The sequence below is a fragment of the Pteropus vampyrus genome, unplaced genomic scaffold (genome assembly GCF_000151845.1).
Source record: "Pteropus vampyrus isolate Shadow unplaced genomic scaffold, Pvam_2.0 Scaffold116, whole genome shotgun sequence".
Taxonomy (NCBI): domain Eukaryota; kingdom Metazoa; phylum Chordata; class Mammalia; order Chiroptera; family Pteropodidae; genus Pteropus; species Pteropus vampyrus.
Genome location: NW_011888897.1, coordinates 3,625,796 through 3,641,141, shown reverse-complemented (window position 1 = coordinate 3,641,141; position 15,346 = coordinate 3,625,796). Strand labels below are relative to the sequence as shown.

Below are 15,346 nucleotides of genomic sequence, written 5' to 3'. Positions count from 1 at the left end.
TGTTTTGACGTAAACAGAAAACACTATGCAAAAATGAAAACACTGAGAGAGAAAGGTAAACATAATACATTTAAAAAAGCAAAAATAGTAGAATCCATGGGGTGAAGCATCTCTGTAATGAATGTAACAGAGCTAATCCCAGGGTTGAGTTCTTCAGAATGAGCTCACAGTCCTACTTTAAAAAATAACCCACTGACCCAATTCTTCTGGTGTGACAAGGCTTGGAGGAATAGCAGTTTGGGCTCCTTTCACATGTGGAGTCCCTGATTAGTCTGCAGTTAATTTCAAACAGGGTCTAAACCTGTTGAAATGCCAGTATTACCAAAAGTATACATTTTCATTGCGTATCCTAACCTTTGGATTTGGGGTCTTTTCATGCCTTTTTAGAAATCCTATCCTCAAAATTAAACAAAAACATGCATGTGGCTATAACTATGTTATAGATTTGACGTGAGAACTGCAGGGAACGAAAATCAAGAAACTTACTAAAAACCAAAAAGTATTTTACAAAATACTTTTGTAAAATGTGGGACATTAGCTTATTTATTATACTCTATCATCCTAGCTTATTTTCATCAACCATAGCAGATTTTAAAATGTAGCTTACAATGAGTCTAATAAGGGACAGTATGTCTACCAATGATGCTAAAGGTTCTTCCCAGGTCTGAACCTCAAAAAGCAAGTTCAAAGCAATGTGGTGGATTTAATAACAGATTAAAAGACAAAGGCAGTCTCCAGACACTAGAGTTTAAAATTACTTAAAATTACTTAGCATTGGAGCCAGAGGGCAAAGACCAATACCTTTCAGAAACTATGAATGATTAGTTAAATGAGACTGATACAATATTGTTGCGTAGAAAGTCTTCTGAGAAAAAAAATAAAACAAACCCCCCCCGCCAGAAATCATTAATTTGGGGGAGAATTTTTTGGCTAAGCTGTTTAACTTAAAAGTAGACATCTGATAATAAAAGTTACAAGTACAGTTCTCACTGGCAAGTAATAACCATATTACATATCACATTTCTGTTGTGATAAAGTAATATAATGTCAAAGTCTGATAAAGCTTTATCTTGTTATCCATTATTATCCCTCTAATTTTAGAAGAACTAACCAATTCTTGTTAAAATGTCGGCACACATATAAAAATGTGAGTCTCAGTGAACGTAGGACGTCTGAAGCCTCAGGTCATCTTCAGTCTTCACACTCTTGATGTTCCAGGAATGATGCGCGAGTTTAGGTTGGTTCTAGGATAGGCCCAGGGGCCTGGTTTGATCTGGGATCCCTGGGACCATACCTAGAACAAACCCAAACAAAACCAAACGCCTTGGGAGTGCTTTCAGCTCAGGTAGACTTCTGGGCTTTTCACTCACATGGGCCTCCAGGGCTGTACCAGGACCATACGCCAATCTTTAAAGAATGGGAGTAACGTTTCTGGAGCTTTCTGTACGTTGCCAGATACCTGTACTGTGCCTGAGTAAGCATTATGTAAGTCATAGTACGAACAGAAGGTACTACAGGTTGGTGTAATAAAAGTGCAGAGAATACTTTGATTTGGAAATGGAGTTAATTAAGAATTTACTTTGGAGGAAATAAGAATATGTAATTCTTAGGATATAAAAGAATAAACTTATAAAAGCCATGTTAGTTTTAGGAAAAAATGACAAACTCATTTGTAGGTAGCTAACCTTTAGGAAATGCTACAAAAGTGAGAAATCCCAAGTCAAAAATGGTAAAATCATCCCTTATTTTGAGAAACTCAAGATATGAGAGAAAATATATATATTTCTACAACAATATTTCATAGAATATACCCACTTTTAAAGTGTAGTCAGAAGTATACACAACTTGCCATCCTATTGCAATAATATGTTTGATATGTGCCAAATGAAATTCAATAAGTAGGTATGAAACAAAGTAATTTAATGGCCGACAGTTAAAATATAGCATTAAAAATACCATATACATTTTAATTTAACACACATTTTAGGATATCCATTAAACCAACTCCTTATTCATGTCAAATTTTTGTGTAAGTGAATCCTGGAATGAATTCATCCTCTTTTTGGTTTACAGCAATTAATGAGTAGAATCATTTTCCTCCCACAACTATACTCCAAGAGAATTTTTCTTCTTTTACCACCAACCCAAGTTCAGCATCATGACTATCTGTTCTCTAATACCAGTATCAACTCAAGAAACTGTTTATTTTCTTGTGGATTATTTATTTTTTTAAATGAATATTGTATCATTACTCCCAGTAAGTGAATGACTGAAAGCTGACTATGATAGAGAGTCATAAAACAAACAGACTGATTTTCCGATTACCCTGTATATTACGGAAGAGTCAATCAACATATAGTTATTAAAACACAATCAGCCTGTTGGTAAAACTAAGTTGTTAAATGCTAGGATATCCCCTTCCAGACAGATTTGAATTTTACTTACAAACATTAGAACATGCAAATTTCATGTTTATTTTTCATTTGAGAGAAAAATCATCATGCTTGATTACTTAACATATTAAATGATAATTTAAACATGCAAAATATAGAATGACAGTGGGAATTTAGTCATTCAAATATCTGTCAGTATCATTAGATCTAACACTAATAACTTTTGGCAAGATTTTAACATACAATTAACTGAATAAAAATAAAAATACTGTCTTAAAAACCTGCATAATCAAAGAATAAATTATTTGAGGTATAATTTCCTAGAGTCTAAAAACTTTATTACTTCTCAGTTCTCTATGATATCAATAATGAAATTTTTCTTATTTTCCAGGGCTCGACCTACTTCATGTTTTGGAAATGAAAATATATTTCTCTAAAAACAAAACCAAAACAACAACAAAATACAACCTCACCAAAGGAATTCTTAGCAGCATGTGGTAGCCAATTCAAATAGAAAGTAGTATAGAAAATGCTGATTTGAGTGAACTGGTTTTAATTGGAGCCCAAAAATTCGAGGATAGAAATACAGATAAGTATGAAAAGAAAGTGGTTCTTTTTGTACAGTAACAGCTCTTCTAATTTAAGAGCAGGTACCTAATCTAGAAACTTCACTCATTTTCAAGACAGCAATGAAATAGGTACTGAAGTAAGAGATGTCACAAAATCCATGCACTCAAGTATAATGCAACTTTTCAGGTCTTTACTGAGTCAATTTATTCTTACTTTATACATTATTCTAGCTGTCTTAGTCACTTTGTGTCCAAAAACCAAAGCGGACTAGAAGGAGCATCATGAAGATAGAGAAAGGCTATTGCTACAGGCACACTTAAGCAAGCAGTAATAAAAATCAAAGGAATTAGAACTATTAGAAACAAAGACAAGAAAACAAAAAAAGCCCTGCAGAATGAAGCCTTTTAGTAAAGGGGCATATAGCTCTCAATGCCTAATTAGTCGATCGCAGCATAATAAAAAAAATTGTTAATGATGACCATTTTGACATCAAAAAAGATTAAAATGTATTCCATATATCATTTAAGAAGATAGCAAGGTACATGTTAAGTTTTTAAAATATTTCCTTCAGAAATTATTCCAAAAAATTTTAATGCTTAGAGGTTTAAGCTCAATAGAAAACTGGGATATCTAGAATGACTCATTCCCCAAATAATTCAGTTAGCCATTTCTTACTAAATTAGCCATGCATGTTTAGTCTTAAACCAATAGTTCTAAAATATAAATTGGTGAACAGAATTGACGTCACATTTATAGTGCTGTAAGTTTTAAGTCTGTGTACTATACTAGGAACAATTATTAAGGACAAAATGTTGAACGTTTTCCTAAAATATACACAATAATTTAAACAAAGACGATAGTCAAATTTTCTTTTATAGCTAAATTCAATAATGGAGAGTCCTAGAAACATCAATATATAAAAACTGAATTAATACTTCAAATATATGGCAACGCATAGTCAACCCTGCATTTTTTTTTTTTTTTAGCAAGATCTTCGTAAAGGACTAAGAGGCAAACAAAAGTATGCAGCCAAACAGGTACCACAAATCCATGCACTTTACTGACAGAAAAGCCCCTTAGCCTTCTTTCGGTCTACTTACTCTTACTTTAGACACAATTCTAGCAAGGTTGGCAATCCTGTTTCTCAGTCCACAGCAGATTAGAAGCAGCAAATTAGGGGCCTAGTGCAGGAGGCAAGCACACAAGACAGCAGCAAAAAGTGATAGCTGATTACAAGGGAAGACAGAGAAACTGTGAAGAACAGACATAACTCAAAAAAGCATAGCAATGCAGGATCACATAGTAAAGGGGCATTATATATCTCAGTAACCGCTTGAGAGTGCATTTCTGGTTATCACCCCATGAAAGGAACTGATGTTCTTAAAGAACACAAAGAAAAAGTTAAAGTTAAATCCTAAACACTAGAAAAAGTGGAGAAGTAGAAAGTACATTTTAGAAAATTTCCTATTACACTGTTAAAACAATTTAATAATTAAACAAATTTGCCTCAATTACCTGAAAAATTAACTTATGCAGGTTAGTCATTCGTCAATTACAGGTAAATGGTTACTGTACTTAGGACACTTTCCCATATTTTCTCTTCTAAAATATTTGTAGCTTCATTTTCTAATATGTGTGAATTGCACATATATGTTCTTATAAACATAATGGGAAGAATAAATCAATCTTTATGCTTTGTCTGCTTGTCATTCATGGCATGATACGTACTTTAGTTCAAATAATGAATTAGCTGAGTTAGTCCTTGTCTTGTTTAGGTATGGAAACAATATAGTATGATTAAGACAAATCAATTTAACTTTTCTTTCCACATGATTTCTAATACTTTATCAAACTATTTCATTTTATATTACTGATGGTATTTAAGTAAAACTCAGTTACCAGAGTGAAATGACCTCTAGGGTCCCTTCTGATTAACACTCTATTGATTGATAATTTTGTGAAATGTATCAGAACTTAATTCTTTTCATGCTTTAACACTGAAAGTTTTACCACTTTTATTATGTGAATCTGAATATTACTACTTATTTTTTAAGAAAATTGAGTTAATTTTTTCATCTATTTTACTAACATATTTATAACTAGATCTTGTTTTTCAGCCTCAAAGGTTTTATTTTTAACTACCTCGAGAAGTGAGAAATCAAAACATCATTTAGCAATCTGGAGAATTTGCTGGGAAAACTCTCCATGATGTTATTGGGTCAGCTGCACCCATAGGTTTTAAATGATGGATCTGGGATTTAAACGCATGCCCGTCCTTCTGTGTTAGACTTTTAAACCCATATTCTTAAATTTCCTTAGTAATTTGCCTTAAATGTGTTTCTTTTGACTTGCTTGTCCCCAATAACTTCAGGAATCAAAGTTGAGTCAATGTATCATTTCTTAATGAAATACATTCAGACACTGTAAATACGATTAGATTTAATAAGGACTTAACTTATGAAGTCAGATACTACGGACATTTGTGAAAATAAGGAGAGGACTGCAAATCAAAGACCAGCAAGAGTCTGGCCCTAGAGAGTCCAGAAATGTAGAGTTTTAAATGAAAGCTAAGGAAAAAAAAGGATTTAAGATGATAACTGTAGGCAAAGAGTAAAAGTCCTATCTTCAAAACTGACCTAAATAAATAGCCTCTTTCATGCATTCTTACTTTAAGTACTAGATTTAAAACAAACTATGGAACTATTAATATTAAAAGCTGTCAGGATATTATTCCTTAAAGCAATTATCCTGTCAGAATACTGCTGTAAAATTTGGAAAGCACATTTACAAGTTTTTCCAGAGAACTTCTTTTGGATGTGTGATGGCAGATATTAAAACTAGTCAAAAGCCTGATAAAACAAGGTGAAATACTCTTAGATAAGTAACAAAAAAGGATACCTACTTATATTACATTGACCTATTTGTTTTCTTTTCTAAGGTATTCATGGCAAGAAGCATAAAGTCCTACAGAGAGGTTCTTAGATTTTACTGGGCATAAACATCACATCACCTAGGTCTCATTCCAAAATGATTGACTAGGAGGATGGCCCTAAATCTGCATTTTAAAGATAAGATCTCCAGTTTATTCTAATATAAGTGGCCTATGAAAAAAATAGAGAAACACTGACCTTTACACTATTATGAGAGAAAATTAGGAATTTTCACAAGGAAAGTAATATTTTATCTTGGAAATACTTTCAAAGATGAAAGAAATTTTGAAAACTACATACACCAAAAAAACATTCAATTAAAGTTCCAAGATCCTTGTATCAAGATTTCACCAAGTAGAATTTTCATCAAACTAAGTAACAACTAGTGAACAAAATAGGTCAGACTGAAAGATTAGAAATTCCTGATTAAAATTTGTCTTTCAAAATTAGAAAGTATCACCTTAGAGAGCATTGGATAAAACTGATACAATATATTTCTCTCAAACTTAAAAATAAAATGCCAAAATTAAAAATTATCAAACTCTAATTCTTATGTAAGGTTGTAAATCAGGTGGAGTGAAAGATTACCAAGTTTTTCCATCATTGCTTCTAAATTCAAGGTAAAAAGGAGTTGGCAAACTAAATAACTAAAAAAGAAAGTAAACTAAAAGTTATTATTCAAGAATAGTTATAACACAAGATATTTTTTTCTTGAAATTTGGCTCATTATTTCTAAGTGGTAAACTAGGCCCACTTGTAGGTATTGCTCCTATATGATTAACTATGGATAAGTCCCAGAATTTTTGGCAAACAGCAGAATCACTTATAATACAAAGGATCTCTACCATTCATATAAAGCAGAAACAAGTTTTTCCTCAGGATAAAAAATAAATTTCCTTACATTATTAAAAAAAATCCCTTTGACATATGAAAATTTACTCACTTGTGCTAAGTTATAGAAATTCGAATGTGTTTCTTAACTCTAAAGATGATCTAAATTCATCATGTAATTTTTTGGGGGGGGCAGCAGCATAAATTGAGTTATTCCTACATTTTCCCCAAATAATGTCTATACATTCTGTCAGTGCATAGGAGCTATAGGTTTCAAAAAATAATATTCTCCTGAAAATATCACTATTTGAAAATGTAATCATAACACAAAATAGATGAGACTGGACAATTTGGAAAGCAACCTCTTTTAAGAGGTAGTTTGTAAATGAAGTATTAAGAAGACAAGGATGCTTTCCAGGAGGAAGCTGACAGGATGTTTCCAAAATCTTATTTAGGTGGAGAGGGTATAGCCTCAGTACAGAAATCAGCAGCACGGTGACCTGCTTGTGTTAATGGCACCAGTTATCTCTAGGCAAACTGATAAAAAGAACTTTCTGCTGAGTTGGGGATGAGGCCTTGGACCACAGGGATCCCATGGACTTCTCTTTTAGTTGCAACAAGAACAGAAAAGATAAACACACAAAAAATTAAAAGGGTAATTTCTAAAATGGTACACTGGCTTTCTTTAAAAGATCATTAGGAAATCTTAAAATTAACTACTGAATACACTTATGAACAAAGAAACATAAGAAACGAATCATAAACCAAGTACTTTTGAAACTACTTTTTAGTTCCAAACCCCAGTACACATCAATTGCATGAACTCATTGTTTTTTTATTCAGAACCTGTATCTTTGTTTTAAGACTTGGTATAAACAAAAATAAAATACAAACAACTTGTTATTAACATAATAGCTGCAGTTATTAACTGTGAGAATACAGTAAAAAGGAGTCATACTAAATGTTAATGTTCTTGCAACAGAATTATCCCAGTCATTTTATGGTATCAAATTCTGGCAAGAAATGATAAATTCATTTGTTATTAAAAGTACTTAAAGAATTTCCAAGATCAATTGGTTGTGCTGCAAATAAAACAGCAATTTATTCAAAAGAGCCCTTACCTTTCTCTTTCTCTTATTTTCCTAAAAGATCTGCCATACAGGTAACTACTATTTTGGATCAGTTGTTCAAACCAGGGTTCTTCCCGTAAATTCACATCTTAGCTTTATATATAGTAAACTTACACGCATTTCCCCTTTCCAGTGGAATATCTAGTCTTGAAGCTAAAACACTTTCATAAAAGGAACAATTTAAAATCCTTCATGTAAATCTTGGTTCTTATTTTTCTTCTACCTCATTTTTATTTTCTTGTATTAGTAGTTCTTCCTCTTCATCACCAAAAGTCTGTTCCTGCATAGTGGTAAAGGACAGAGATCTAGCAGCCACTTCGGCAGCGAGGCCAGCAGTGAAGGTAAAATCCGGTGACAGCTGCAGCCGCGCCAGCCTCTGCTTAATGGAGGGCTGTGACGAGTCCCTGGGAGTCAGATGGGCAGCGGCCAGGCCACCAACAACTGCCTGCTGAGAGTCCTCTTCATTGTCACATTGGTAACACATTCTTTCTTCGGCTCCTTGCAGGAAGGCTTCATTTGCAGAACTGTCTTTACTTTTACCATCTAGAGGGTTTTCACATAAATATTCAGTCCTACTACTTATTCCATTGTCAATTGTGGAGGGTTTACTGTTTTCTTCTTCAGTATCATTTTTAGCAATTTTTATCATTTTCCCCATATCTGAATCCATTGATGGTTCTGAATTACTTATGGGTTCCACTGGGTCTACAGGAGACAAGGATTTCAACACAGCTTCGAAGGAGAAAAATAAAAAAAGAAAGGAAGAAAGAAAGAAAAATAACTAAGGACCCAGCGATAATATAAACTTCTCGTAGTTTCTTTTCTTATACAGTATAATAAATAAAGGCTAAATAAAACTTTCTAGTAAAATCAATGTAAATTTATAAATCCAGAAAACCTTATGAGATAAAATGCCCTCAAAATAAAATGAGATGGAGTTTTAATGAAGATTTAAAAACATCTCACATATTTTCTTATTCGAAATATTAAAGCGGTGGTTCTCAAAGTGTGGTCCCCGAACTAACAGCATTATCTAGGAATTTGGTAGAAATGCATATTCTCAGGCCCCACCCCAGACCCACTCAATTGGAAACTGGGAGTGGGGACCAGTTATGTTTTACAAGCCTTCCACTTTGTTCTGATGCATACTAAATTTTGAAGACCATTGCATTAAAGAATAAGCAGCATGGTTTTCATTGATAATATGTCAGATACAGGGCCTAAAAGTAATCTAGATAATAATCGTATTTTCAACACACATATATTTACAAATTAAAATAGCGTAGAAAACAAATGCAACATACAATTTGACTTACTTGCCAACCACCTAAAGAGACCCTGATGAAAGTAAAGCCATAACTTCTACACACTTTGTAATGTCACATAAAAATATAAAATAAAATCTGCATTCAAGATCAACTACTGTACAAAGCATAATACATAAATATGATATATATCCATACGGCAGAAGTTGTCCTTTCAAGGAAAATGAAGTTTTATTTAGCCCCTCTTGATGTTAGTAGGCAGTGGGTTGCTTGCTAGGCAGTCTCTCCTCCCAGTATGAGGGGTTAGTACAATACAATATGTTATGAAGCATGGCGGAAGAAAAAAAAAGCACGTCTTGAAGTTCTGGCGTTTATTTAAAAAGTAATTTTGTAAAACGTGTCCATTTTCAAGAAACAGATCCCTAAGCTGCAGTATCTCCACTAGAGAAGCAGCAGCAACAGAAAAAAATGGCCACAGCAGGTTCCAGTGTAGAGTTTCCCTCTCTAATTCCATTCGGACTTTACCCCTGTAGGCAGAGATGAAAACAACTCTGGAAGATGTACTGAACATTTTCATGGGAAAAGCATTTTATGGTATCAGCAGCTTTTTACTTATTTTCACAAACTAAAGCAGCATTATTGCTCTTTCAAATGTAAACTATCAAAAGCACATACCTGGAAAAGAGACACATCTGTCATCGTTTTATCTTTGCCCGTACTGTCAATAGGATAATTTTAAAGCTACATGATGAAATACTAAACAATAAAAAAGGATATAAATTTATATACAATGCTATTTTCAGTCTTCATGTGCAGTTTTAATCTATAAATCTTCTAGTTCTTAAAGAATGCAACATATATTAAAAGTTGATTTGATATTCCTGATGATTGCTAATTAAATGAGGGGATACAATCCATGTAATGAGTCAACTGACATGTGTTAACACTGTGCTAGAATAGAATATAAGACTCCGGGAACGTAGGGATTTTTTGTCTCTTGATCTAAGTGTTAAGGATACAGCAGTAAACGGTACCTTAATAACTACTTGTTGAATGAATAATTTGCTGAATGAATACTGTGGAGGATAACAAAGCCCTTAAGGAGACTATAATTTAATTACAAAGACAAAAAAAAAAAAATTCAAATGCAAAGAAAAACAATAGTGCCTAAAACCTAATACTCTTAACCTCTGATTTAGGTAGGCCCAATATATAAACAAGCAGATTACAGGAGCTCTATTTTTACTGCTGCTTCTAGGAGGCTCCTAATCTCACATATGCTTCGCTGCCCAAGACTTCATTTCACTACAGTGCCTCTCTGGTGTGAGGGTCTGCAGTGGTAGGAAGGGCAGCAGTGCTGGAGTTGTCAGAGGAGGAGTCACAGAGGAGAGAGGCTGACTGGGAGAGAGGACAGCTTGGTGGAGAAGACAGAATTCTTGGTAAAGGAATCAGCATGAATGTTTTTCATGCATAAAAACAGTAAGTGTGTAGACATATAGTCTAATTAGATAAATATAACTTTCTAGTATATTTCTATTCTAGTATAGAAATATACTAGAAATAGTGGGAAATATAACTGGATATGATGAACTCATATGATGGATAGGCTTGAAACCAGGAAAAGGAGGTTAGATTTAATATAATAAAAAAGGGGGCACCACTGTAGGTTTTTAAGATAAAGAGTCATTATCAATGTGCTATTTGAGAAAAATCTGGAAGGAGTTTGCAAGGACGTAAGCTCTCTTAGAAGCTTAGAAGCTATCTTCTAAGCATAGCTTGCAAGAAGGTATTGAGAATGGAAGTCAGCTAAGAGGCTATTATAATACGTGAGTATAATCTAATAAAGGGCACCAATGGGAAGAGGAATGATAAAATCAAGAAATGTACAAGGGAGAATGGTAGGGCTCCTAAGAGAAGAAAAGAGAATCTTGAGGAACTTTCCAGAAGTATAGGTAATCTATATATTTCTAATGAAAAAAAAGAAAGGGCAAAGAAGGCAGTTGATTTTGAGGCTCCACATAAATACTCTAAAATGAAAGGGAAGTCCCACTCTTCACCTTCTGAGAAATCCATAATTCCTCAACTAAGAATTAACTAGTTTGATACTGTCAAGTACTAAGCTTTCCAGCCATTCCCTCCCCTGCCTCACCTGAAGTTTAACTAAAGAAGGGTGGGAAACATAAAGAAGTTTAAGACCAACCTTCAGTATTACCAGTCACCCAACTTTGTCCAAATCTAAGTATGGAGACAGTGTGCACACAAGCACCTCCTCTGCTCCCATCTATTAAAGTGCTCAAATTCTTTAAGTAACCTTAATGATGTAGCTAAGTAGCCTAGGTCTTGATTCATTTCTTTCAATAGTGAAGTTATTAATCTTGTGTTTCACTGAGGTATTTATAATATCAACATAAAGAGAACAGAGGTTAGTGAAAACACTCTGATTTATTCAACTCACTGCCCATTCCAAAACAAATTTAATAAAAAATCAAATAACTGATGAAAAGTATGATTTCATATTCTCAGTTTGATTATATACCTATTCTTTTACTGATCAAATTGATTTTGTCTAGAAGAAAAAGTACTATAATTACTGATGAATCCTTAAAATTATAGCCATAAGAATTCTACAGCTAAAATAAGATTCACAGTTAAAGAAAAAAGAATCTCCTACATTGAAATAACCTTTTACTCTGAAGTCAGTCCTTACCGTGATCACTAAATAGAAGTTGCTTCCACTTTTGCCTTTCTGCCTCCGATGCTTTGAATCCCAGCACAGATTTTAATTCTTGGAGTACCCTCTTGGATTCTTCCTGCTCATGCTTCTGTCTCTCTCTGTCTTCTTGAGACAAGTAATAAAAATCATCCTTTATGATATCATTGTCCATATCTATATCATCTACATAAGCTTCTAATTCCTGAAAATGAATAAAAGAAAAAGCACTTTACTAGAAGCAGATAATTTTCGAGTGGTCTTCATTTACTTGTACAGGGCTGGTGGTCTGGGGGAGGTGGTCAGGTATGTTTAGTCTTCTTGTGGTAGACATCTGTGATGCTTTCGACTTCCCAGGAAGTTTGAACACTATACATAGGATTGGGGAACACCTCGTCAATGGGTCTCTATATCGCCACGGCAAGGGGCAGGAACTTTCCTTGCCCAGCCTCCTTTGCAGTTATGGTTCAAGTAAATAGCTTGGGATTCTCTAATTAGATGTACCTGGATCAAATCTGATTCGGAAGTTTGTTATAAAAGAAGCAGGCATCTTGAGGAATCCATTCTGGTAAGGATGGTGGCAGATCAAGGTTCCAGAGGTAGCATTCAGGGAGCAAGTGGCAATGTCTGCACCCAGTGACTTAGCAATGATGTTGCCACTGATGCAGTTCTTTTGAGTGATTTTAGCTCTTTACCCCAGCCTGGTTCAAGCCTGATTATCTGGCCCTCTGAAATATTCTGTCATCTATTCAATGTTTTAAACAATTTTTCTTGTTTGTTGGTCTCTCTTTGCAATTAAGAATACTGAATAGACTATATGACCTCAGGAAAAGAAGTTTTCCTTAGGATGAACAAAAGAAATCTTTGTCACTATCTAATGCAATCATTAAATTTGTTTTTGAAAGTGAGGTATAACATACATGCAGTCAAATGCACAAGATAATTGTACAAGATTTTTACATATGTATACGTGCTCATAACCACCACTCAGATCCAGATAAAAACATTTCCAGCATCCCAGAAGGTACCTTTGCCAAGGCAGTAACTTTTAATGTGTTTAATCACTTTTAAGTGTCTAAGAAATGGACAGTTTAAAATAATAAGAAAGTCTGCTTGTAGATTCAATGGATTAAAACTCAAGACATAAGAAATAATGATTTGATATAAATTCGGTAAGTTATCTTGTGATTTTGAAGCTTATTAGAAACATAACTTCAACACTTATTCAATTAACCATGTCACTTACAGAGAAAGGTAGGTAAGCTTTTAAAATAAATTTTCTTTAGGGGAACAAAAAGCACTTTTCAGCCTTACCTGCTCCTCAGGGATTGGATCTTTGTCTGCAATGTGCAGAGTAGGCTGCATCAAAGGTGCCACCGTACAGCGTGGGTTTTCACATGCTGTATCAGGCTTGCCTTAAAAAGAAACAGGCCACACAGAAATGAGTACCTAATTAACAACGAAATTATAGAATGGTCTACCACCTGAAAACATTTACTTATGTTGCCTCTTTATACCCTATTCCTCCCTCCATATCCAACTCCTAGTAGCCACTGATGTTTTCTGTTCCTAGAATTGTAAAAATTAATTTTACTGTTTTAAGAATGTCATATAAATGGAATCATATAGTATGTAGTGATTTAAGTTTGGCTTCTTTCAATAAGCATAGTGCATTAGCGATTCCTCCATCTTATTGATGTATTAGCAGTTCATTTCTTTTTATTGCTGAGTAGTATTCCATTGAATGGATGTAACAATTTATTCACCAGCTGAAGGACATGAGCTGCTTTTAGTTTTTTAATGATTATGAATAAAGCCATTAGAAACATCCATGTATAGGTTTTTGTGTGAATATGAAGTTTTTATATCTCGGGTAAATATCTAGGAATGATCTTACTGGGTTATATGATATGTGTATGCTTAATAGTGGGAAAAATTTTGATGAGGAAATGATATTTATATAACCGTAAGGTATTTTTTTACAAAACACTTATGAAAGAGAAGAAAGGCTAAAGGAGAATAAAGAGCATGAAAACTAAATGCATGTGTGATCTGAATCTGGACATTAATGGTTCGGAATAATACCAATGAAGGAATTTATAGACAGGTACACAGAAAGATAAGGCAAATGTGGTAGAATGTCAACAACTGGGGAATCTATGAATGAAGGGTACTTTGAACTCTTCTTGGTATATTCCTGTAATTCTGAAGTAACAACAACAACAAAAAGATGTAGCTAACTAAAGCACCTACTTAAAAACTTCAAACGAATGTTTTATTTAAAGTTGTATAGCCATGGCCACTATAAGCATTTTAGTAAGAAAAGTTTGTGAATTGCTTTTATCTTAATTCATATCATTATCACGTATGAGCAAAAGCCACAGATATAGAGCAGAATAAGAAATGGCTTATAATCGCCCAATAATTTGGAGATAGTTTTAACAATCATGTTTAAGTGACTAAGATTCAACATCTCAGAATATGCTAAGGGAGGAGTTAGGGGGAACATATCTTTTAACATTCTATAGTTTTCTAAGTTTCTATTTATAGAAAATGTACTCAAAAGCTCTAGATATTAGTCCTATCAGAAAGTTTAACATGCATAAAATTCATGCCTGGTAAAATCCTTTCAAATTTATCCTTTGGAGAAAAAAATTACTATTTACATCTGTGATATAAAGAAAACCTATTGGTAATATATCAGTAATTAGCATGTTAACATTCCCTTTGAAAAAAAGTTAATATTTTTACTATGTCAGGACTTATTCAACTTGTTTAAGACATTAAACAGTATTACAGATTTAGCTATAAACTAAACAATGATTAACAGAATGATAAAGCATCAGACAATTTCTACATATAAATCTGATTAACCTCATCATAAAAGTCCAAGGGATAAACATGGTACTGTTTTATAGCACAAATTTAAAAATTAACATGCCAAACATTTACAAGGAAATTAGTAAAATTAGTATAAAATCTGGGTCCGATAAAAGCAGTTTTGCAGAAAGTTTCAATACTGCCTTCTTACCTAGCAGTACAAGGCACTCTGATGTTACCATTAAATAATGGCACCTAATACATTTTATACCCCTAAAAACGAATATGCAGTGCCACCTATGACAGAATTTATATATTGTTTCTGAATAACTAAAGTATTTTACTTAAAAGTAAAATTCAATTTCAGGCCCCTGATTATCAAACCCATTATTACTCTAACTGGAAAAGAGATTCTGAAGTTCTAAAATTGAATATTAAAATCTATCCCTTCATTTAAGTTTTTTAAACACAAGGTACATGTGCTCGCTTCAGCAGGCTGAATACTAAAATTGGAATGATACAGAGAAGATTAGCATGGCCCCTATACAAGGATGACATACAAGTTCGTGAAGGGTTCCATATTTTAAAAAAATGAATAAATAAAAATAAAAATGAGGTATACGATTCAGGGAAATTTCAAATCATATTCGTTTTTTGTTAATAAAATAAGACCCAAAATTTTATAGTCAATGTCAAT

The 15,346-nt window shown here is 33.5% G+C and overlaps 1 protein-coding gene and 1 non-coding gene across 17 annotated transcripts in view; one reads left to right on the top strand and one right to left on the bottom strand.

The window, feature by feature from the left end:
• Positions 1–1,903: 1,903 nt before the first annotated feature.
• The window catches only part of VEZT (vezatin, adherens junctions transmembrane protein), a 58,628-nt gene continuing 45,185 nt past the window's right edge, over positions 1,904–15,346 (bottom strand). For 10 of the 16 annotated variants that reach the window (XM_011365905.2, XM_011365906.2, XM_011365907.2 and 7 more), the window contains 3 exons: positions 13,144–13,244; positions 11,827–12,034; positions 1,904–8,586 (listed from right to left, as the gene is read on the bottom strand). In XM_011365905.2, the coding sequence (XP_011364207.1) occupies positions 8,063–8,586; positions 11,827–12,034; positions 13,144–13,244 (833 nt within the window). In that variant the 3' untranslated portion in view covers positions 1,904–8,062. Of the gene's footprint in view, positions 8,587–9,475; positions 9,647–9,794; positions 9,876–11,826; positions 12,035–13,143; positions 13,245–15,346 lie in introns of those variants that run through there. The other 6 variants (XM_023533975.1, XM_023533976.1, XM_011365910.2 and 3 more) reach the window with 3 other exon arrangements.
• LOC111743562 lies at positions 15,131–15,235 on the top strand. Its single transcript, XR_002781780.1, has one exon. It is a non-coding gene; the product is annotated as a U6 spliceosomal RNA (small nuclear RNA).